The sequence below is a fragment of the Dunckerocampus dactyliophorus genome, chromosome 18 (genome assembly GCF_027744805.1).
Source record: "Dunckerocampus dactyliophorus isolate RoL2022-P2 chromosome 18, RoL_Ddac_1.1, whole genome shotgun sequence".
Taxonomy (NCBI): domain Eukaryota; kingdom Metazoa; phylum Chordata; class Actinopteri; order Syngnathiformes; family Syngnathidae; genus Dunckerocampus; species Dunckerocampus dactyliophorus.
Genome location: NC_072836.1, coordinates 18,937,188 through 18,959,021, shown reverse-complemented (window position 1 = coordinate 18,959,021; position 21,834 = coordinate 18,937,188). Strand labels below are relative to the sequence as shown.

The following is a 21,834-nucleotide window of genomic DNA, read 5'->3' as shown; positions in this document are numbered from 1 at the left end:
AGTGGTTCTGCTCTTTCATTTGTTGCATGCATAAAAAAACATGTTTGCATGTGCTTGTGCTTATATGTTATGTTATGTGTGTGCGTGTGTTTAGACGTGAGTTACAGGACTGTGTCCCGCCACAGTTCTACAGCAAACAGAATCCACAGCAGTGGCTCAATATGGCAACTCAACATATGCAACAGGTCCAGCCCCTAAACCCACACCAGTCTCGTGCGCAGTTCCTTGGTAAGACATGCTGTATTGCTAGGCTGGCCATTTTTCATTCATATAACCGACCTTTACCTTAAATGTGGTGCCAGATTTGTCATGAGCCTTTCTGTGTGTTTCCTTCAGGTCTGGTCAGTGCCTTCTCCATGTTTGGCTCATCCTTCTTCTACATCCAGAGTTCCAGCTCAGCCTCCATTAAGGCCCCGTGCATCCTGGCGGTGAACCTTAACGGACTCCACTTTCTCAACAAAGACACTCATGTAAGCCACACACACTATTATTCCCCATAGTAGCAGTGCAGTCATCCCTCGTTTATAGCGGTTAATTGGCTCTAGACCCGACCGCGTAAAATGAATTTCTGCGATATGGGATTCAATGTTAATAAATGGAATGTTTTCATAGTTAGATCATATAAAACCTGTTTATGACTTTCTAATTACAGTTTTTAACATTATTAGAGCCATGTAGACATGAAATAGTACCCCTATAGTCACCTGTACACTACTCTAATTCATTGTTTACACCACATTACAACTCTTACGCTGCAGGGAGTCGAGACGGCTAGCTCGCGAGCTAGCAAGCTGGTGAGCTAACCAGTTAGCCTCAAATGTATTTATTCTAAACTTAAGAAGCCAAAAACTTCCACTTCCACACGGGATGAGAGAAGAACTTTGTTGGACTCGCCATGGCTGACTTGATGACTTCATGAAGTGCTAAGGTAATGTCATGTAAGGTAATATCTCACTGTTTTGTATCATTACTGCCGCCTAGTGACCAGAATACTACATATCACTTGTATTTCATTACGTTTTGACCAACAATAGACAATAGTCTACCACGAAACAGCAATCATTTATTAATTAATTTTTGAAAAACTGCGATACAGCGAGGGAGCGATAATTGAACCGCAATATTGCGAGGGACGACTGTAGCTGCCACATGTGTGTTTGCTTACCTGTTACATGTCATAGTGTTCTGTCTAGATCGTTTCACTTTGTGAAAGCTCCGCCAAGCAAACTGAAGTGCCTCGCACCATCTCTTGTGGGACTCGATATTGCCACTAAATATATTTCATACACACGAAAATTTAACTAAACTGATGTCAAGTGGACAGCCGCAATATGAACGCAAGTTTGGGGCGCCAGCACTATATGGACACCTACAAGTATTGAGACACCTTCCACACAGTTTCCACACCCATGAGAAGACCCCTTTAGCCCCACCCACACCCCTTCCTGCCTTTATTTTGGATGACATCACCAACTCATGCCTTTGATGATGTCATGGCTGACTTTCTGATGCTTTAGTGACAGATAAATAGTTTTCCCAGTACGAAGATGCTTGCAAAACACACCATTTGAGAAGAAGCAACATGGGTAATATCGATACTCACTCGTCTGTCTACATTGACAACTTCCTGTGCACTATCACCAAAGACCTGAATGTCAACAAAACTCGTCTGTTGTTGTGTGACCCACGGGAAAGAGAAGGACTGAAAAGCCAAATCAATGTCCAAGTCGCCGTCCTAGAGTACCTCCAGGGAAAAAGAAAGCAGGACATAAACCTCTCTCAGATGTGGACGGAGATTATTCCTCTTCGTGAGAAGCTAAAGGCGTCTGAAGAGAAGGAGCAGCTCAGTGATAACAATTTGCTTGCCAGCTGGAAGATAATCAAAGACCTCAAAGTCCAGCTTCATGAGAGTCAGGTAAAGGAGAAGGAGAGTGCCGAGAGTGCAGAGAGGATCATTCAAGACCTCCAGGCTCGGAAGAACAACCTCCATGTTAAGATGCACAAAATGAAAGAACATCTGCTGAATCACGCCTCTAGCATTCTTTCCACGGAGGAACCAGCGATGAGGGAGAAGCTGCATGCTGTGCAAACATGCATGGATCTCTTTGACAAGCTGCAGGAGATACAGAACATTGATGGGACGACCCCAGAGCAAGAAGAAAGCCTTGAAGAAATCCCATCAGCCTCAAATGAGGAGAACAACAGTGATACGGATATGCCCACTTCAGGACATGGGCAACAAGAGGACACTTCAACAGAAGGGACTACTACAAGAAAGCATAGGGGGAGGGACAGGTTTTTGCAACACTTTCCGTTGTTCCAGTGGGTTCAGGGGCACTATTCACCCAGTCAAGAAGACTGAAACAAACTTGAAAGTAAAAAGGTTTGCAAAATTATTCCTGTCTGCAGAGAGGTGGACCATGAACCACGAGACGGGTTACACAAGCCACGGGAGCACTGTGTTGCCAATTCAAACCGTCGCTAAAAGGCTAACCTCATTCTGCTCTTCTCATTGTCACTCACGTGGAGTTTCTTCCAATAATTTCGCTTGAAGATGCGGTAACATTGGATGTCCAAAAGGGGGCGTGGTAACACAACTACACCGCACCTTGCAAAACATTCAGCCGAATGATTTGACGGCACGTTTTAGTTTTCGCTGCTTTTTTTTAAACAATAAATATTATGAATATACATGTTTTGGTCATTTTTATGTGCCAAATGTATCCTTACCCTTTGAGTTAAGGTTGGAAATGACATGACACAAAAAGATAGCATATGACTGGAAGAATTGAAAAAATATTTTCACACAGGATCTATATATTTTTTTACATTTTGACAAAAAGCTCCATGTTGCAAAATAATTCAAGCACCTTCTCAATACAGGAGTATCCATCCATCCATTTTCTATGCCGCTTGTCCTCACTAGGGTTGCGGGGGTATGCTGGAGCCTCAGGAATATCCAGTATTCTAAAAATAGAATTGATTAGAATGCACTAGAGCGGGGGTCACCAACGTTTTTCCTTGTGAGAGCTACTTTTAGAAAATGAAAATGGCCACGAGCTACTCATTTTTGTAGAAATGATTTTCATACCTTATTTCAACCCAAACAAAGCAAATATGCTTGTTTTACCAAAACATTCACAAAATGCTGGTATCCACAACTCACATTTTATGTTTCAGGATACATTTCTTTCTAGTGTTCTCACATTATTAACTGAAAACCTGAATGAAAAGCAGGCCTGCGGGCGCCTCATGTGGTTGTGGGGAGCTACCTGGTGCCCGCGGGCACTGTGTTGGTGACCCCTGCTCTAGAGGTTGTTTCCTCAAAATTGTCTGCTAAGAGAATGTTCTTTTAAAAAAAAAAAAAAAAAAACCTCTGCTTTTGGAAGTTTAATTTCCAGCCAGTGTATACCCTGTGTAATTTTTTAATGCATTTTTTTTGTAATTTGATTGCTTAACTTTGCGCTACGAATTTCGCTGCTTCACTCTATCACGGTTATTCAAAAATATGAATTAATCATGCTGTTTTGTGGTTGAGTTCGGCTTATTATTCAAAACGATATGCACATCTAGGCAAATGTTACGTATTTTTTGCATAAATTCATCATTTTTCTATTAGCCATTTCAATGGCTAATAGAAGTAAAATACATATATAACACATCTGGAAGACACATTCAAAGACGCTGGGATGGTATGTAGTATTCTTCACTGGTCACCAGATGTCAGTAATGTTACTGTAATGTTCGGTGAGACACACAAGCACCAGACTTCATTGCCGAGGCACAGTCATCCCTAACATGAGCTACTGTTGCACCCATAACCCACACCAAGCTCAGCTCTGAACCACCGACATCACTTCCTGTCCACTCCCACGGAACACATTTTCAGCAACACACATGAGCACGAGTCTTATTTATGCCTTAAATGTCTTATTTTCTTGTATTATGTCTACTATACTGGGAACCATGAGTGTAGAGGTGACTATAGGGGTGTTATCGCATGTGTAGAGGTCTCTTATAATGTTAAAATCCGTATTTAGAATGAAAGTATTATGAAAGTATTACATTTCTAAACAAGGAATCCTACTTTGCGGAAATTCACTTATCACGGTCGGGTCTGGAACCAATTAACCGCGATACACGAGGGATTATGTATTACCTCATGTAGTTAAATAATGTAACTAAATTACAATACAACCTGAGCATTGTTATCCCTGTTATTATTGGATCTCATTAAATTCTACAAATGCTCAGTGATTGGGTGTCGACCAGTCCAGGGCGTACCCCGCCTCTCGCCCGAAGTCAGCTGGGATAGGCTCCCGCATACCCACGCATACCCACGCGACCCTGTCATGTCTCTATTGTTGCTATAGTGGTTGCTGATTCATAATAAGCCACTTTCTTGTTCCTCGTGTGCGTCACTTCTGCGTTTGTGTGTTTGATTAGGAGGCCATGGTGCGTTTCCCTTTAAAAGAGATCCAGTCAACTCGGACCCAGAGACCCACTTCAGGCTCCAGTTACCCATATGTAGAGCTAATGATTGGAGACCTGCTAAGCCAGCGCGTCACACAGCTTCAACTGGAGCAGGTGTGTGTTTTAAGTGTGCACAATCGCGTGTGTATTGTTACTCACAGTGAGTTGTGTGTTTTCCAGGGCCTGGAGCTTTGTCGAGTGGTTGCCATGCACATGGAGAACATGTTGTCGGTCAGAGAGAAGAGACTCACGTTGCCACCAAGTGAAATAACCCTTCTATAGCAGACATACTTTCAGCGTACACACACAAGGTGTGTGAGAGTGAGAGGAGTGCACACACCTCACCTGCCTAATGGGTAAAATGTATACAGTATCTTACAAACACTGCTCACTTTTCAGCAACCATTTTATTCCATCTTGTCACGGGAAAATACTATAGAACGTAATCTTGGATATACTTGAGAGTAGTCAGTGTGCAGCAGTGGTTCCCAAACCTTTCACAGTCCTGTACATGTATCTCTTCAGACATTTCACCTGAAGCCATGTACAGTACCACCTATACTGCACACTTAAAAAGCAAATCTTACTGTGAATTATCACCAGTTGTATATACTGTATTTTATGAATTATTGCATAGGATTATATTTGCATTATTTAAGAATTTGGTTTATTTTTATTATTTTGTTATTTTTCATACAAACGTACTTATTTGTCCATGTAACGCACGCAGAACAATGAGCAACTTCCTGTCTGTCTCCTTTCTTCTGCACTGTACTCCCTGCACTGTGCAGGCGCTGCTCACACGATGAGGCGTTCGTGCGCACTGCGTAACTGTCAGTTATGCTTTCAGCACACCAATGTTGTCACGCTGTTTTTTATTTTGATGTTTATTTAGTACCCCCATGACAAAAGGGTCTACAGCTTGTGTAACACCAATCATTTTCACTGAGTAGTAAAGCTCTACTGCTATGCAAGCTGCACGTTGACTACTCGAAAGTAAGTTTCGTTTCTATAATATGGGCTCTTGAGAAGACATGCTGTATCCAGTTCAGTCCTTTCTTGGTACACGCACGATGAAAGAACACCCTTCCACTGTTCCACTCATAGAGTCACACACCAATGAGTCAAATGTCCATGGTCCCGTGATGCAATGCGAGTCAAAAGTGGAAGTGAGACACTGTCAGGCTTGAATGAATGTTCTTGTCACAGATTGTACCCACAGTCTTTTAGTGAGTTCCTGTTTTTCCATGCTTGATTTGTCAGGGATTAGGACGAATAGGGCTTCCTTTTCTGGTGAATAGAATGGTTTGACTCGCCTTGATCGCCGAGTAACTTTGAATTTAAGGAGCGCTGCTCTTAAGATCTCTGCTGCGGTCGCTGCCAACTGTTGTTTCCTGCGCAGTTTTACCTTGCAAAGATGAGAATGGAGTGTGTAGAATGCAGTCCATGTGTTTTATATAAAGTATGTGGATGTTGGAGTTTGACATAAAAGATATTTTATAACCATCCAATAGTTATGTTGCTTTACCATTCAAGTTCAGATTGGAAAAAGATACTGACTGAATTATTTTTACTTTGAAGGCACATTTCAGGATGCTTATTTTGTCAACATTTAACAATTTATACTGAATGTTTATACATAAAATGTGACTGTAAATAACTGGTGTACAGAATAAATGCTTGTGAATTCATTAAAATTTGAAACAGACCTTCAAAGTTTCCCTTTTCAGATGAATACACGTCCTGAACTAAATCTTAAAACCAGGGGAAATGCATGTATTAAAATTTGGTGCTGATGGATTGGAGAAACGGGAGCGAGAGACAAAAAATAAGTTGGCAATTTAATGACAACTGCATTTAAACTCAGACAGGCTGTTTAGTTATGAAAAGTTTAAGCCCATCCCCTCAACATGTCAAAATCAACACTGAAATCCACCTGTCAGGGGGTCATGAAAGTCAAATTTTAGTACAAAGTTTGTCTTTTTCAGGCTACGGTCTGCAACGTTTGGTCAGCCTATTTGAGTTAAAATACATATAATCGCTGAATCTATTTATTTTTCTTTTGCTTGCATTTTGGTGCTCTACTTACAATCAGAAAAGAAAGAAAATGTGTAAACTCACTAAATGGTGCAAAAACTTTTGAGGAAGCGATAAAAAATATATAATACAATATATACACAACTTGTATTGTCACCATAAATGCCACCGACGGCTATTTATCTTATGATCGCTTAATCTAAGTTAAAGGACACGCCGTTTCCCCGCCCTTATGAATGTGAGTGTCGACGAGACGTAAATCCGGGGCGCACCGTGCCACAAACCCAACAACCCCCACGCAGAGCTCTTGGCTATGTGGGCGTCTCTGAGTAATTGCTCACAGATTTCTTCGCTGCCATTGGTTGACAACAATGGGGTCCGTGTGAACCCCATCCCCGACCCAAGGCGAGCCAGAAGGGATACAGAAACGAGGCGAAGCGCAACCTCGCAGTAGCGTCGCAGCCTGCATGGGCTAGCCGGTAAGCTAAGTAAGCTAGTTTAGCTTCGTCCAGCAACGCCGCCCGGCTGATACCTGCCCCTGCTACCCGCCACTTGTGCCCCCTCAGCTCGGCTTCAAGATGATGAAGTTTCGGTTTCGTCGGCAGGGCACCGACCCGCAGAGGGAGAAGATAAAACAGGAGCTCTTCTCCTTCAACAAGGTAAAGTAACGGGACGAGACGGTCTCCTCCTCCGCTGCTTCTCTAAACTACAGCTAATGAGCGTCCAGTCTTGATTTAAAGGAGATGATCGGCCTTTCTGCATCTCTTTTTGTGGCTTCTCCATTACAAATCAGCACAAAGTACCACTGTGGCTGTTCTGTGATGCAAGGAAGGCGCTTTGTGGATAACTTGTGCGCAGGGTTTAGTTGTTTGCTCGGCGTGTTAATTAGTCAAAGGCCCGCGTTCTATAATCACGTCCAACAACAGTGATTAGGATTATCATCGTGATTGTAAATTAGCAAGATTAAAACTGTAAACTGTGATGCATCAGTTTTGTTCAACATATTAGCACGTTTGTGTGTGTGTGCGTGCGGGCGCGCGCGCGTGCGAACGTTCCACATGTGGTGCTGCAACACTTTGTGCAAACAAATATTTGCTGACTTCACACATCTGGGGTTTGTGGGTGCGAGAGTGTTGGGGTTCAGATAACTGTGGCATCTTTAAAACACTTCATTTCATTTTATGACCATTTTACTCTCAGCCAGACTGGTTAGCTTGTAGCGTCAAGATATTTTCTAAAGTTTTTTGGCCTTATCCAACTTCAAGACTCACTACTACAATCCAATTGGACGGGATTCTGTAGTAGGTTGCAGCACCCCGTTCTCATGCTTGGAATGTACTGATTGTCGTGTATATTGAATTTCACTGGTAGGTAATCTCAGCTAACACAATATACTGTGCAAAAACAAACCTCCTGAGCTTTGCAGCAACCTTGAACCCGAGCTAGTCTAGTTTGTACAGTGTGTCACTCACTGAAGTACAGCACAGTGTTCCATTTAAAGTGTATTGACATTTAAAGATGCACACAGTGGATACTCATCAAAACAGCCTCACTTGTATACTTGAATAGAAATGAAAGTTGTATAGTGTAAAAGCAAGAATTTTTACGCTGGAACTAACCATGTAGAATACAATGAATGTCTGTCATGTTCACAGGTTGACCCCCAATCTTTTTGGATTTCTGAATAATCTTTTCTCCTACGAAATGGACGATAATGTTGGTTGGCCGTCTTTAGTGTCGCAAACACGACGCAAAAAAAGCAACCTTAATCCTTCGATGCTCGCTGAATAGAACTCTCCCGAGGGCCGCTTGACGTCAGGCAAAGTGACAGTTAGACCCCTGAGTTTGAGGTGTAATTATGTGATCCGGTTTCCACATTTGACCAACTACCGTAAATGCACCAATTAACACCTCTATTCATTTAACCTCAGAGTCTTCTATAGTCGTCGGGTGCGTGGTCAAGCAAATAACTGCTGAGGGTCTCCGTAATTACCACCTGGTCGTATAATGTGACTTCAGACAACCTACTGATGTTGTTTTTATTGACTCCACAAGATGGGAGTAAGCTGCATTGGAATTATCATGTGGAGTCAGCACCCAGCAGCTTTATCTATCTCTGCATGCACTTAAAAAAATGTTGTTTTTGTTGTGAGAGACAGAGCACGTTACACTTGCTGTTCTGTTGTACACAATCAACTCATCAGGCGTACTAATGCTGGCGGAGCAGCTTGATCCTTACCGCTATTGCAACATTGGTTCTGTTGCTGCATGTGTAATATACTTACGTATATGCCAGACTGTCACACTGTTTTCATGGTTTCACTGGTCCTGCGACTTATAGTCAGATGCAACATATACCAAAATATGTACGGTGTATAATTTAACCCGACGCTGTCTACAGGTTAAGTGGGATGGTTGTTTTTTTTGGCCACAATAAATCATTGAGTTGAGCTTGCGATGCAGTTAGGCACACACATTGACATGTATCATTTTCACTCTATTTGAATTCATTTGTGAGTACAAAAATGAAGATTTGGTGTTAAAATACGGCATTTTGATACGTTTTTACACACCGGGATGCATCCAGGCGTCATGTCACGCATCAAAACAGCACTGCACTGCATTGAAACAGGAATTCAGAACGTTCAGAACGGCTTTCATACTGAGAGAGCGAATGATTTGATTATTTAAGCAAATTGATGCATTTGACACCCCTTTTGCGGTTAACAAGTCAGTAGTAGCCCTAAAACAAAAGGGAAGCTTTTCATATCTAGCATCGGTTCTTTCAACACAAACAAAAGACAAAGCATGGACAAATCACACACCACAGTATCTTATTAAATTCTTAATTATCCTTTGTCTTTCGGTGTCTGTCTGTTCAAGCAGTTTGAATTGTTCGGCACCTTCCTAGTCCTGAAAGTGGTGGTTGCACTGTGAAAAAACAAAGGCCTACTTTTTAAGGTCACACACCAGCTGCCACAACCATCACAGAGGTGGTCTCTCGACGGGAGTGTTACTTTGAGAGCGCATGTGTGGTCAGACCCTTAAACACTTAAAGGTTCATTTTCAGGCTCCTGCAGTAAAAGAAGTAATCTCCAAATGTCTTGGTCTCTGAGAAAGCCCTCACTTCCCCAACTTTTAAAAGTAGATGTGCAGGTCGTCCTACCAGTGAAATGGTAAATGTTTTCCTGGCTGCTTTGTCTGGGCCATGACTGCCAACTTGGAATTTGTGTGAATCCAATTAAAATAGGTCCGCAGAGCTGTGCTGTCCGTTTGGAGAACTCTCTATGAACTTTATTAAGGGTGTCCTCCCTTTTAGACGCCTCAGTCTGACATGTATAAACACACACAAGACATGCGAGGGTGTGTCCGATGGTGCAGACTTTGTTCAATCTGTGGCGGACACTAGTTCTTGCTTTTAAATGAAAGACATCGCAGGCTTTTAATTTAACTGTAGAATAAGACAGTGTGTGCGTGTGTGTGGCCATGTAGGAAATCGTTACTTGCTATTCATCCACCTCCGACCGCTAATTGTGTTTGCTTACCATTTGGAGAAACTTCATAAATGTGTTTTTAATAGTGTTCTGTTTGGGTGTCACTCACACAGACGGTGGAGCATGGATTCCCGCATCAGCCCAGCGCTTTGGCTTTTGACCCGGAGCTGCAACTTATGGCTATTGGCACCAGGGCGGGAGCTATCAAAGTGTATCCTTTTGCAAGGTTGATGCATCCAACCTGGAAGGAATTTGCAAAGTAAGTACTCTGCTTGCTATAAACGCTGCAAACATTCGGGCTGGTATAGAAACACCATGACAGTAGTAATGGGTTTGTTGGTCAGCTCACTATCCCTTCCGACTTCAGGATGATGAGTATGGCAATCACATCTGTCAAGTGTGTTCATTTACAGAAACTATTTCCAGTGTTGTGGTTTTCCTCCACACGAGCTCTGTTTTCACTCTCTGGAAGCGTCAGGATGTGTGTTCTTGCTTTCAGCGAGATGTAACACCAAAGGACCAATGCAAGGTTATGTGTTTACAAATCATGTACTTTAATGATAGTGTCTCACAAAAGTGAGTGTACCCCTCATATTTCAACAACAATTTTTAATTACACTACCGAAAGGCAGGGGGCCCCAACCACGGGGCCGTGGGAAACTTTCAGGCGCAATAATAATTTTTGAAAAAATACATAAAATGTTTTTTTTTTTTTATTATTATTTATTCAATTACTTTCAATTACTTATTCAATCCAAGCCATTTTTGAAAAGACAACCCCTTCAGTACCGTCCATTTTAGACTATTTTGACTGACCTTTTAAGCCACACAGAATATTGTGTTCTCTGGCTATATAAACATGGAACCTACCAAAAGAAAGGTTAGACTCCCATCTTTCAGCAGAAAAAAGTTTGTTTCTACCTTTTTCTGTTCCTTAGAACATAGGTACGTTTCAGGAAAATATCAGTTCCTGACTAGAAAAGGGAGAAAATGAGCTCCTTCCTGTCGTGTGTTTCTCCTTCCTCTCATGGTGCACGTCTGCCACCTAGTGGCCGTGTTTATTGTATTAAAATTGCTCTCAAACCTAATCCATTGGTGAGGAGTTGCATCAGCACCTCCTTTAGTCCCTTGTGCAAAAAACATTTCTTGTAAATGGATATACATTTTGGAAATATGGGCCATTATTCTATAAAATATATATTATACGAAATATACAGTTAGTAATCCCACGGTTTTTGCATGTTTATGTTTGTTGCGAGCAGCGACCCGGCTCACTTTGTTTGACGGCCCTTGAACGCTTGCTTTCTCTCGCGCCGCACAGATAGACTTCTATACTGTACTGTGTTTATTTCACATCATATTTGGTCCCAAATGCTGATATGATGTGGGAATTCATAAAAGTAAGGTTTGCTGACGTTATCGAGTGCTAATGTGCATATTTGTTCAGCGTACAACCTCAACTTAATTCATTAGCACACTGCCTGTTATCACACACATCAAACAGCGACGTCAAATTCTCTCTGTAAAACAAACCCCCGGCTCGTACTGGTGGATGGTGGGTCTGTATTCGTTTAATTTGATGTTGTTCCTGTCTTAGCTTTACATGGTTCATAATAAATAACTTAAACTAGATCACTATAACGTATGACGCCCCTCCCAGTCCGCCGGAGATTTGTGGGAAGACGTGCCAGTCTGTTGGTCCAAAAAGTTGGGGACCACTGTCTTAAGGACCTTGATGCTATGGAAATGTAATGTGGATAGACTTTAGAGTAGTCGGTGTATAGCTTATATAGCAATATAGATACTTGCCACATCTGGAAAATACAATATGTGTTTGAATAACAGATACATGGAGAATGGAGGTAAATGTTTCGCATATTTTCATTCATTCTTTAGCTACACTGTTAGATGACTTTCTTCGGGCTTCTGATAGGCTAAAATGACCTTACATTTACATGGTAATGATGGTTTTATGGGTGAACAGACGCGACAGACAAAAACACTGTTGGTGTCTAAAGAGCCATGGAATGGGAAGAAATTGTCCCGTGTGGACATGCTCTCAACCACCAACAGCAGAAGGCTACTTTTAGCGTACGGACAGACTGTTATCAAAGCCACATTTGCTTTCTTGAACATTTTCCAAACAAAATGGTTTAGATAACATGGACACCTGCGGTGTCGTTAGACTGGAGTCGTGTGTGCTGACTGAGCTTGTGGCTAAAACCATTCATTAATATTGGACCAACCAAGGAAAACAAACACAACATAATCGCCCCATATGCAATTTCCCACATGGAATTGAAGAATGACTTTGCATTGGTTGCAGCCAAAGGGGCTTTTAGCACCCTACCAAATTCCTTCCTCACAACATAACCGATGTGTTGATGTTTCTCTGGCGACAAACACTGGCACCATCACCATGGTGGTTTTGTGGTTAATTGGAAGCCATTTAAGTCTATTTTCATTATGTTTTCATGATATTTGCATGTTTCTCATTTTGTTAGCGTGCAAGCAACAGAGAGGCACCTAACAGGATTCTTCAACATGCCAACGTCTGTGCATGGCAACTGTGCGCTTGTTTGGCCAATATGCACACATTTATCATTGTGTGGGAAGCTGTGTTTGTGTGTACGTGCATTAGAGTGGAGAATCAACTCTTTGAAATACAGCTTTCAGCGTCAGAGGGAGGAGGGGAGGGGCAGGCTGGTGGTACCAGGCAATCCAGGGACGGCGAAATGGATGCAGTATAGAAAGGCCGTGTGAGCGGAAGAGAAGGGAGGCAAAATAACTCCAGCGCTCTTCCGAAATGACTGATACAGCAAAACCCAGACAAGTCTTCCTCATTCTTAAGACTCACAGCAGCTCTTGGAATTTCTGGAAAGTCAGCACAGACAGCACGCAACGTCAAGGAAATGTTCGCTCACACGGAGTATCTGGAAAATCTTAAACATTGGTCATTTTGAGGCAAGCGGAGGTGGCCACCTGCAGACGAAAATTGTTTTAAAGTTACCTGTACAAAGGGTCTGCATTACGGGTGCATGATATGAGGAATTATGATGTCCTACCGATAAATAGTACCAGTAATTAAAAAAAAAAAAACAACAAAATACGCTGCAATGAGGTGAGATTACTTGTACTGTGCTGTAGGTGGGTGGGTGCACAAATCAAGCGCTCCTTTTCTCCTGCCTGTGATGAGTGCAAACTCACTTGTAAACAAACATGCCGTCGATCATGAGGGACACGTGAAGACATTTCACATGCTAGCTCTGCAAACGTTCTGTGATGAGGGGGGGAAAGGAAAAAAAAAAAAGAGCTTCAACACATCAGACCTTATCAGCCACTCCAACGCCCAAGGCTTGTTCCCATCGCCACGGCGTGTGAAAAGTCCAAAAAAGTTTGCCCGAGCGCTGAAGCGATCTGTGATTTCATCATGAAAATGATGGCGCTGGACCACCAGCCCTTTACTGTACCATTGCTGAAGATACCGCATTATCTCGTATAGTGTTTGACTGAGATGTCATCATCCAGTGGTTACATCACAAAAAATTAGGGGTGTCCCTTTTTCATTTCCGATACGATTTCGATGTCGCTGATGCTGCTTTGTTAGCGCACGATGTTGTGATCACATGGGCACCATCCAGGCACTGCTTGTTAGACATCTAGAACGGACTGCTTGTATCGGAGCAATTTTAGATGCGGGCGGATTATAATTTGAAACACATTTTTTTTGGGTGATATCAGACAGATATCCGATATTAATCATCACATTAAGGTTTAGGACTCCCCTGCTAAAAATAACAGGCAACATTTTCTATTGTGAGTTGTCTCAATTTAGTGGAATTTTAGTAAATTGTCAGTAAATCAATCAATCAATCAGTACAGCCAATAAGGGTGAAACCAATCTGTTCACCAAAAGGTTGCAAAAAGCTAAAGAAAAAGTAAAATTTGATGTGAGAGACTCAGTCATCTGACGTCTGATGTAATGTCACGCATGATAGCAGTCTTTTGCCAATGAAGTTTTTTGCAACTTTGGGCATGTTAACACCATAACACGTCGTCGTCTTCTTAGGTTCCGTCTTCTGTTGGATCCTTGCTCATGAGCATTCGACTTGCGAGGTTCTGTTTTACAAGAACCAAGCGGAATTCTTGATGATAATCTAAATGGACAGAAGACAACGTGGCGAAGAAAGGAAGCCATGGTGTGTGTGTGTGTGGTTTAAAAAATCAAATGTGCGGAGTCTGCAGTTGAGCTGTTGGAGCGACTGGAGGTAATACCACACACTTAATCAACCATCCCAAATAATAATATGGCCCTGAGTGTACACACACATGCACACACACACTTAAGTAGCAGCAGGCAAACAATCAAGTACATCATGTGAGCTTTTGGCTGGATCACACCCCCCCTAACCCACGTGTGATATGTTTTGATATTTGATTATTTTTCCACATACTTGAACAACTATACCTGACATGCCTTCATATATTTATTCTGAAGTGTCCTGATAATCTGGCACACTCTTTGACCTGGGGTTGACCTGGAGGCCCATGCTAGATATACCTGTACTGTAGGACGCTTGCACTGCATCGCCAGACCAGTTCCTCACACATCTCACATGTGGAAACCCCCCCAAAGACAAAGAGTTTGTACAGAGTATGAGCTATGTCAGAAATGACTATTTCTTTATGTTATGAAAAGACACCAGTTCTCCCCTCTCGTTCTCATGCACGCTCAGTGTGTTTCTCACGTGTACGTTCCTTCCCTTGCTCTCTGCGTGTTTACAAAGACAGAGTCATGTTACGGCGGAGAGTTTCTGCTTTAACCACAGATTGGGGCTCGGAGAAGGGAGTGGGACAATGTGTATGGATTTTTTTTGTTTTTTGGGTGCGTGCGCGTAAGTCAAGCCAGAGAAAGAGAGATGGTGTGGGGGTGGTGGGCTGATCTAAAGGACTCCCGTCTCCTGTCGTGGAATGCATGCCCTGGGTTAACCCCTCTCCGTGTGTGTGCGTGCGTGTGCGTGTGTGTGTGTGTAGTTTTGGTGAGTAAGAGCTTTGTTGCTGAGTCGAGTCTTAATAAAGGGATCTTTTGACTTGGTTTCCAAGACAACCAATGCAGTTGCTTGGGATGAAGTGCTCTTGGACGACAGGACTTTAAATGTCTCCGTCTCAGCACATCATGTGTTGTTTAATGGACAAAAAAAAAGGTAGTCGCAAAGGTTGACTGTTGTGGCCCATCCTGTAAGTGCTTAATCACACCAAAACTCTGTGACCTGCACCGCTGACCAATAACCTGAGGACGAGCTAATATTTACACACTCTCAGAACATTGCTTTCATCTTGTTTTTCTGGTGTGTGTGCGCATGGGCTCTGAGTTTGCTTGCTCTCTCACTCACTCACTCACTCACTCACTCACTCACTCACACGCTTGGTAGATGATTATAGGAATTCCATTATTTAAAAAATCTCTTTAATTTAATATGAATTCCAACATGCACTGTGACAAGTAATATCCAAGTTGGTGTCACTACAGAGTTGGTACTTGACAGGGATATGAGCAAGAAGTAAGATTTAAAAAGAAAAAATACAGTTCAGCATATTAATAATAATTGGGTTCTCACAAAATATTAATGGGAACAACTTTGCCACAATGTTGTATGCAAAAAATGTGGAGAAAACCAATTAGGGCCACAACAAGCGATTATTTTCTTCGTGGATTAATCAGAAGCTTGTTTTGATTAATGGAGACAGACCACAACAATATGAACCAAACACACACAGTTAGTGGTCTGTACGGGTGTCCCAATACTACTTTGTCACTTCCGACCCGATATTGAAGTCGATCATGCAGATGTCAATCCGATATCAGCAAGAATCATACATACTTTCGTTACGTATTTTGTAGTGTAGAATGTTAGAAAAGGCTTGATCGTGCGAAATTACTCAAACTGAGAACAATAATCAACAACGGTGGGTATGAAAAAAAAGTTACCATTTATTTATTTAAGCATCTGGGATGTTGTTGTGTACACGACACAATGGTGGCTAGGCATAATCTAGCAAGGTTCGAGGCGCTCAAGCGTTTAAACCCAACTTTACTCACCACAGACATCTTTTCTGTTTTAGCTAAAGACTTCTTGTCATCCCGGGGGGGTGGCCCGTGTGACGCAGCTTCAAATGTGAAATGAGTTTGGTCGTATTAAAATTCCCTGATTCTGTGCCGCCACGGAAAACTTGTGCATGGCAAGTTTTGCACTCAGCTACAACGTCTTTTTCAGACTTTAACTAAAAATACGCACGGCCGACTTCACTCCAACTCCATGTTCAGCATGGAGATGGCCGGAGTCTGGAATCGATTGCTTGAGTGCCCATATCGGAGATTTTAGATACAATCTGGAATAATCTGATACTCATTTTTTTTTTTTTTTTTTTTTGCTGATATTTGCCTGATATCCAATATCAATATAGGATTAGGACACTCCTAGTGAGTTGGTCTGCAACATATCAGAAAAGAGGCAAAAATGTCCATCACTGTTTGCCTAAAACACAAAGATAATAGGTCTGCTTTCATGGATGACTCAAGACATTAAAACATTCTCACATTTGAGAGGTTGAAATCACAGGATATTTACATTTTTAAATAAAAAAACAAAACAATCGAATACCGAAATAGTTGTCAATTAATTGGATGATCAATTTTTGCAGCTCTAGTCCTTAGAGTTCAAACTTTTACATTGAATGTGCACATATTAGAGTTTCACTTGGCAGAGAAGTTGCATTGTCCTGCGTGGCGAGAGCGTGAAAGATGGATGTTGCGCTACTCTTTCGGCTTTGACAGTCGTGGTGCTGGAAAGTGGGACAAAAAGAAGGCTGAGCTGAGGCAAAGGATGCAAATTAGATGTGGATTGTGTCTCTAGTGGGTGGGTGGAGTTGTTTGGCTTGTTTTGTCATTTAGAAGACGCCTGATATGTTTGAGTTGCTTAATGAAATACCCGAGAACTTTGAAACTATTCAACAAATGTAAAAAGCCTGAACTCTGTTAACCCTTTCACAACCATCTGATTGTCTTACTGTGAATGTGCGGTCATTTTAATTTTTTTTTTTTTTTTTTTTAACAAAGAATCCTGCGTCATCCTTCCTTCCTGACAATCCATATCTTATGTGTGTGTGTGTGTGTGTGTGTGTGTGTCTGTCAATGGGTGTTCTGCCTGTTGTCTGTGTGTGCGCGCGGAGGACAATGCCTTCTGTTTGTCTGTATTCAGACCGTGAAATCGCTTTATCCTTGCTAACACTCTTTCTGCATCACTGAGCAAGTGTATGCGTTTGTAAGGGAGATTTTCAATGATTGTGAGTTACTGTAGACGGCCATTGTTGGCGTTTGGGGGGCAAGCAAAGATCCCTGTCAATGAATGTGTGTCATTCAACAGGTTGGCCACGGTGAACAAAATACTTTTACATTTTTCATCTGAGCAATTTCCAAATCCATTTGGGTCTTTACTGCAGTGGTTCATTTCAGAGTTGTTGTTGTTGTACGCTCCCATTGTGAGGATTCTTTGTAATTACTGCCTTGTTGATATTTCCGACTTGTCACAGACTATTGGCCTGATTGCCGTCTTGTGTGCGTGTGCATTTTTGTTTGAAGCCTCTGATGTTCCTGGCAAGACATCCTGATACTTTGCGGCGGCTCCTTTCATGTGTCATCTTTTCAGAAATTGCATTCTCTTCAATGAATCACTTCTTTATGCAGCACGTTTGAAATAAGTAGAATTTGAATGCAGTAAGGCAGCCAGCAACAGTGGTGGTCAACACCATTCTAGCAGAATATTCTCTTAATTGATGTTTTCAGAACAAAACATGGATTTCTGCTGTAGTTATTTATGGTTGAAAATCTTTTTTTCATAGGAAATAGAAATCATCTCAAACCTTTGTTTACTTCTGGAACGGATTAATTTGGCCTTGTGTGTGTTTGCATGAATTTTAAGTACATGTGCAGTCCAACGAGAGTGATTTATTATAAATGCACATTTTTTAATGTTTCGAGGACAGTTGAGAACTTGTAATATGTGCCAATGCCGTACACTCACAATGTAGTTAAATGACATCATCACTGGGGAATCTCCCCCTCTGACATCACTCGAATCAGGGCGTTTCTGGTGAGTGTGCTGTGATGTGAACCACGTGTGGTCATCACACCTCAGCTTTGTGTGTCGGGGCCGCTTCATTCATTGGACAAAGGCCGTTGGGCACGCTTTAAACACTGGTGCTGTGTGACACCAGACCAGGATGCCGTCAGTTTGCGTCTTTACAACAGAAGCAACGAGCAGCCTTGTAATTTGGGGGATCCATTTCTTTCAACATGGTACCTGTTCCTGTGCGCTTTAATCTGGACTTGTCCTTGACTTGTGTGAGTCTCGCCTCACACCTCCGGCTGTCTGAGGCATGCAACAAGCCAGGTGACAGGAAGTGACGCTTGCTTTTATGATGTTTGCTGTTGGTAGAAATGAAGAGGATTGGAAGAGTAAGGAACACATTTTCAGGAAATTAAAAGAACATTTCTGGCAGTGCTTCTGAAATAGTGGGGTGGACCCCGGGGGGGGGGGGGGGGGTCATTGAGAGCCAGGGGGTACTATACTCGTAACGTTTCCTCAAGGTTGGCTGGTCTGTTAGTGTATTTTGTTCATGCTTGAACGATGCTAGTGCCACCAACTCATACAGTGGTTTGTACAGAAATTAATATTACAGGTTCTCAAGAGTAAAAAATGGGTGGGGCATGACAGAAAATAATTCAGAACCACTGATTTATAGCAATATGTTTTGGTCCTGCATATTTTCCACACTAGTCCTTATGCTTATGTGTTGTTCTTTTTATTCTGACAGTAAATACAGCATATTTCCAAATAAGTCCAAGTCCAAATAAAGAAAGTATCATCTCCTCAAGTAGTGGCCTTCACATTAGTAAATGCCGTGCTGCAATGAATCCCTGGTTGTATCGTCCACTGGAATTAATAAAACACCGCACCTCCAAGAAAATCCAAAGAATTGTTTGCTCACTGCTGGAGGAGGGAGAAAGTTAGTAGTTACAGCTTTGAGAGTCTATGAGATGCTGATTGGACAGTCTGATTATTGCACAGGTGTACCTTAGGTTGGCCACAATAAAAGGCCACTCAGTAATGTGCAGTTTAGCTGTATTGGGGGTGGTCTGGGAGGGCGGTCCAGTCAGTATCTGCTGTGTCCACCATTTGCCTCAAATACCGTATACGCCAATGCAGTGCATCCCAAACATGCTCGTTATCTTCAAAATGCACCTGTGTTTGTTGCCCATAACACATGCACATGCCCATACCATAACTCCACTGCCACCATGTGCCTCTCCATCCACAACAAAGGTGCATGTTACTGTATTGATGGCATTTTGAATGCATGGAGATACTGTGACGAGAGCCTGAGGCCCATTGCTGTGTCATTCAATTACAAGAATCACCTCATGTTGCAACATCATAATGCATGGCCCCGTGTTGCAGGGATCAGTACACAATTCTCGGAAGCACACTCACCTGACATGTCCCCCATTGAGCATGTTTGGGACGTTTGGATCGGTGTATACGGGATTTAAGGCCAATGGTGGTCACAGCAGATGCCAATAAACACCTTATCCCTATTAGATTCCTGGTACTCAGTTTGTCAAATCCAACTTTGTTTGAGTCGGTCTTACCTCCAGGTGTGCACAAACTACAGTTAAATTGAAAAAGTAATAGATAAAATATAATAGTTCTGCTTTCATGGATGACGAAGGAAATAAAAAAAATATTCACATTCTAGAGGCTGAAATCAGGATATGTACATTTTATCATCAAAAAACGATTAAATGAATACCAAAATAGCAGTTAATTATTTGGATAATTGATTAATCATTGATTTAAATATTTTAATTGTTGCTTCTCTAATAATAAAAATATTCAATATTGCATCCATTCACTTGCTTCAGTTGCGTTCCTCATTGGTACGATTTCTACAAACCAAGGGATTCAAAACCATTCATGAGTGAGGAATCTAATTAAAGCGGAAAAAACTGAATGCCTGTTTTGAAAAAGGGCAGCAATACTCCTATGCAGTATATTTATTCTTCCACTTCCACACGCCTGCAGAAGTGTACGCAAACCTTGTGGTTAAGCATGTCTGCAGTCATCACAAGCCTTTTGTGTGTTGCTTTTAGCGGATGGATGATAATTCTCAATGACATTTAGCATTGTTTACATGGTGTCATGTTGTTTTTTCAGTTCTGCTTAATTTACTCCGACTAACATGGCAGACGAAAATTGCTCTTGATTACGGGCACACACACACACACACACACACGCACACACACACACACACACACACACACACTAGTGTTATTTTAGACATTTGCGTCAGCTGGTGTTGTAAATTGCTATGCTCAAATGACCTCTCTACTATTACACTTAACTAGTATGTTTCCTTGGGTTTACAGCTCGCAATTACCATTTAACTGTCTTCATAGCTGGGCCCTCCCAGTCACATCCACTGAGGGTGGACAGATAAATGCACCATTAAAGAATTGCGTATATTTTTGAGAGGATATATGCTGCTCTCTGTATTTTCTTGACACATCGCTGTCAGTTACGGCGCGCCCGGTGTGGAGTTCACGGGACTGCACAAGGACACCACTGCTGTCACGCAAATCCACTTCCTGCCAGGACAGGTAAGCGATTAGCTTGCAGTAATATCTGAATTGATGTGGCTGTAGCTAATGGTATTCTAATGTCGTCATAGGGCCGCCTGTTGTCACTTCTGGATGACAATACCATTCACCTGTGGGAGCTGAGTGCCACAGCTCCCAGGCAGGTGGGAGGGGTTAAGAGAGAGGGTGTGGTCATTCTACAGGAAGTGGGCAGCTACAGTCTCCCAGGAAGACCAGGCATTGAGAGCTGCAGGTATACGGATGAGCACTTTTTAGATCATGTACTTCAGCATTTTTCTGGAGCAGGTTGCAGACAAGACCAGAACAACATCCTTCATCATTTGTCTGATGCTGACACTCTTCATCCCCTTTTATTCTCCAGCACCACACGAGTGACTGTCCTCCTCCTGCTGAGATCATGTAACCTGCTCTGCATTGGAACTGAGGGTGGGGGTGTGTACTTCCTGGATTTGCCCAGTCTGTCGCTGAAAGACAGCCAAACGTTGCTCCAGGATCAGGTCACACAGAGGTGAGACAGTCGCTAACTTGACTGAAAGCAATAGTTCAGAAATTCATTGTGAAACAGAAATGAGATTAGTTTGTGCTCATTCCAGCACACCAGTCTCGACTTTTGTGATATACAGCATATAATAACCTTATTGGGTGATAAATCCAGAAACGGGAAATCACACTTATGTTTCTCAGCAACAAGCATACAGATCTTTTTCTTTTTTTTCTTTTTTTTATTCTAATCAAGGGATAATACTATAGACTTTAAGCTTGGGTATAATTTAGAGTAGACAATGTACAGTTTTGATAGTTTGTAAGTTTAATTCCTAGTATTATCCTTGAAGTAATATAATAAGTGTTTGCTGAAATGTGAGTATGCTCACGTTTGTGAGACACTGGATATAAAATGCTAAGGTTACGAGCTGTTATCAGCTGAAAGGACCAAAATTGCACATCATTCCCAGACGAAGCAATGGTCGCACTTCCCCTGGTCCTTAGTCAGGTGCAACTTGTATAATTTAACACGTGCTGCCTTAAAAGTTAAAGTGGGGTGTTGGTTGTTTTTTTGGCGACACCCAGTGGCCGCAGTAATTCATTGCGTTAAGATTGTGACGCGCTTAGGCA

The 21,834-nt window shown here is 42.1% G+C and overlaps 2 protein-coding genes across 5 annotated transcripts in view; both read left to right on the top strand.

The window, feature by feature from the left end:
- myo15aa (myosin XVAa) overlaps positions 1-6,157 on the top strand; it is a 47,569-nt gene extending 41,412 nt beyond the window's left edge. For all 4 annotated transcript variants that reach the window (XM_054760379.1, XM_054760378.1, XM_054760376.1 and 1 more), the window contains 4 exons: positions 95-228; positions 337-470; positions 4,447-4,587; positions 4,654-6,157. In XM_054760379.1, the coding sequence (XP_054616354.1) occupies positions 95-228; positions 337-470; positions 4,447-4,587; positions 4,654-4,755 (511 nt within the window). In that variant the 3' untranslated portion in view covers positions 4,756-6,157. The remainder of the gene's footprint in view (positions 1-94; positions 229-336; positions 471-4,446; positions 4,588-4,653) is intronic.
- A 633-nt stretch (positions 6,158-6,790) lies between these two features.
- The window catches only part of llgl1 (LLGL scribble cell polarity complex component 1), a 32,577-nt gene continuing 17,533 nt past the window's right edge, over positions 6,791-21,834 (top strand). The window contains exons 1-6 of the mRNA XM_054759363.1: positions 6,791-6,989; positions 7,077-7,169; positions 10,118-10,215; positions 20,640-20,721; positions 20,793-20,953; positions 21,083-21,229. Coding sequence (XP_054615338.1) covers positions 7,089-7,169; positions 10,118-10,215; positions 20,640-20,721; positions 20,793-20,953; positions 21,083-21,229 — 569 coding nt within the window. The 5' untranslated portion in view covers positions 6,791-6,989; positions 7,077-7,088. The remainder of the gene's footprint in view (positions 6,990-7,076; positions 7,170-10,117; positions 10,216-20,639; positions 20,722-20,792; positions 20,954-21,082; positions 21,230-21,834) is intronic.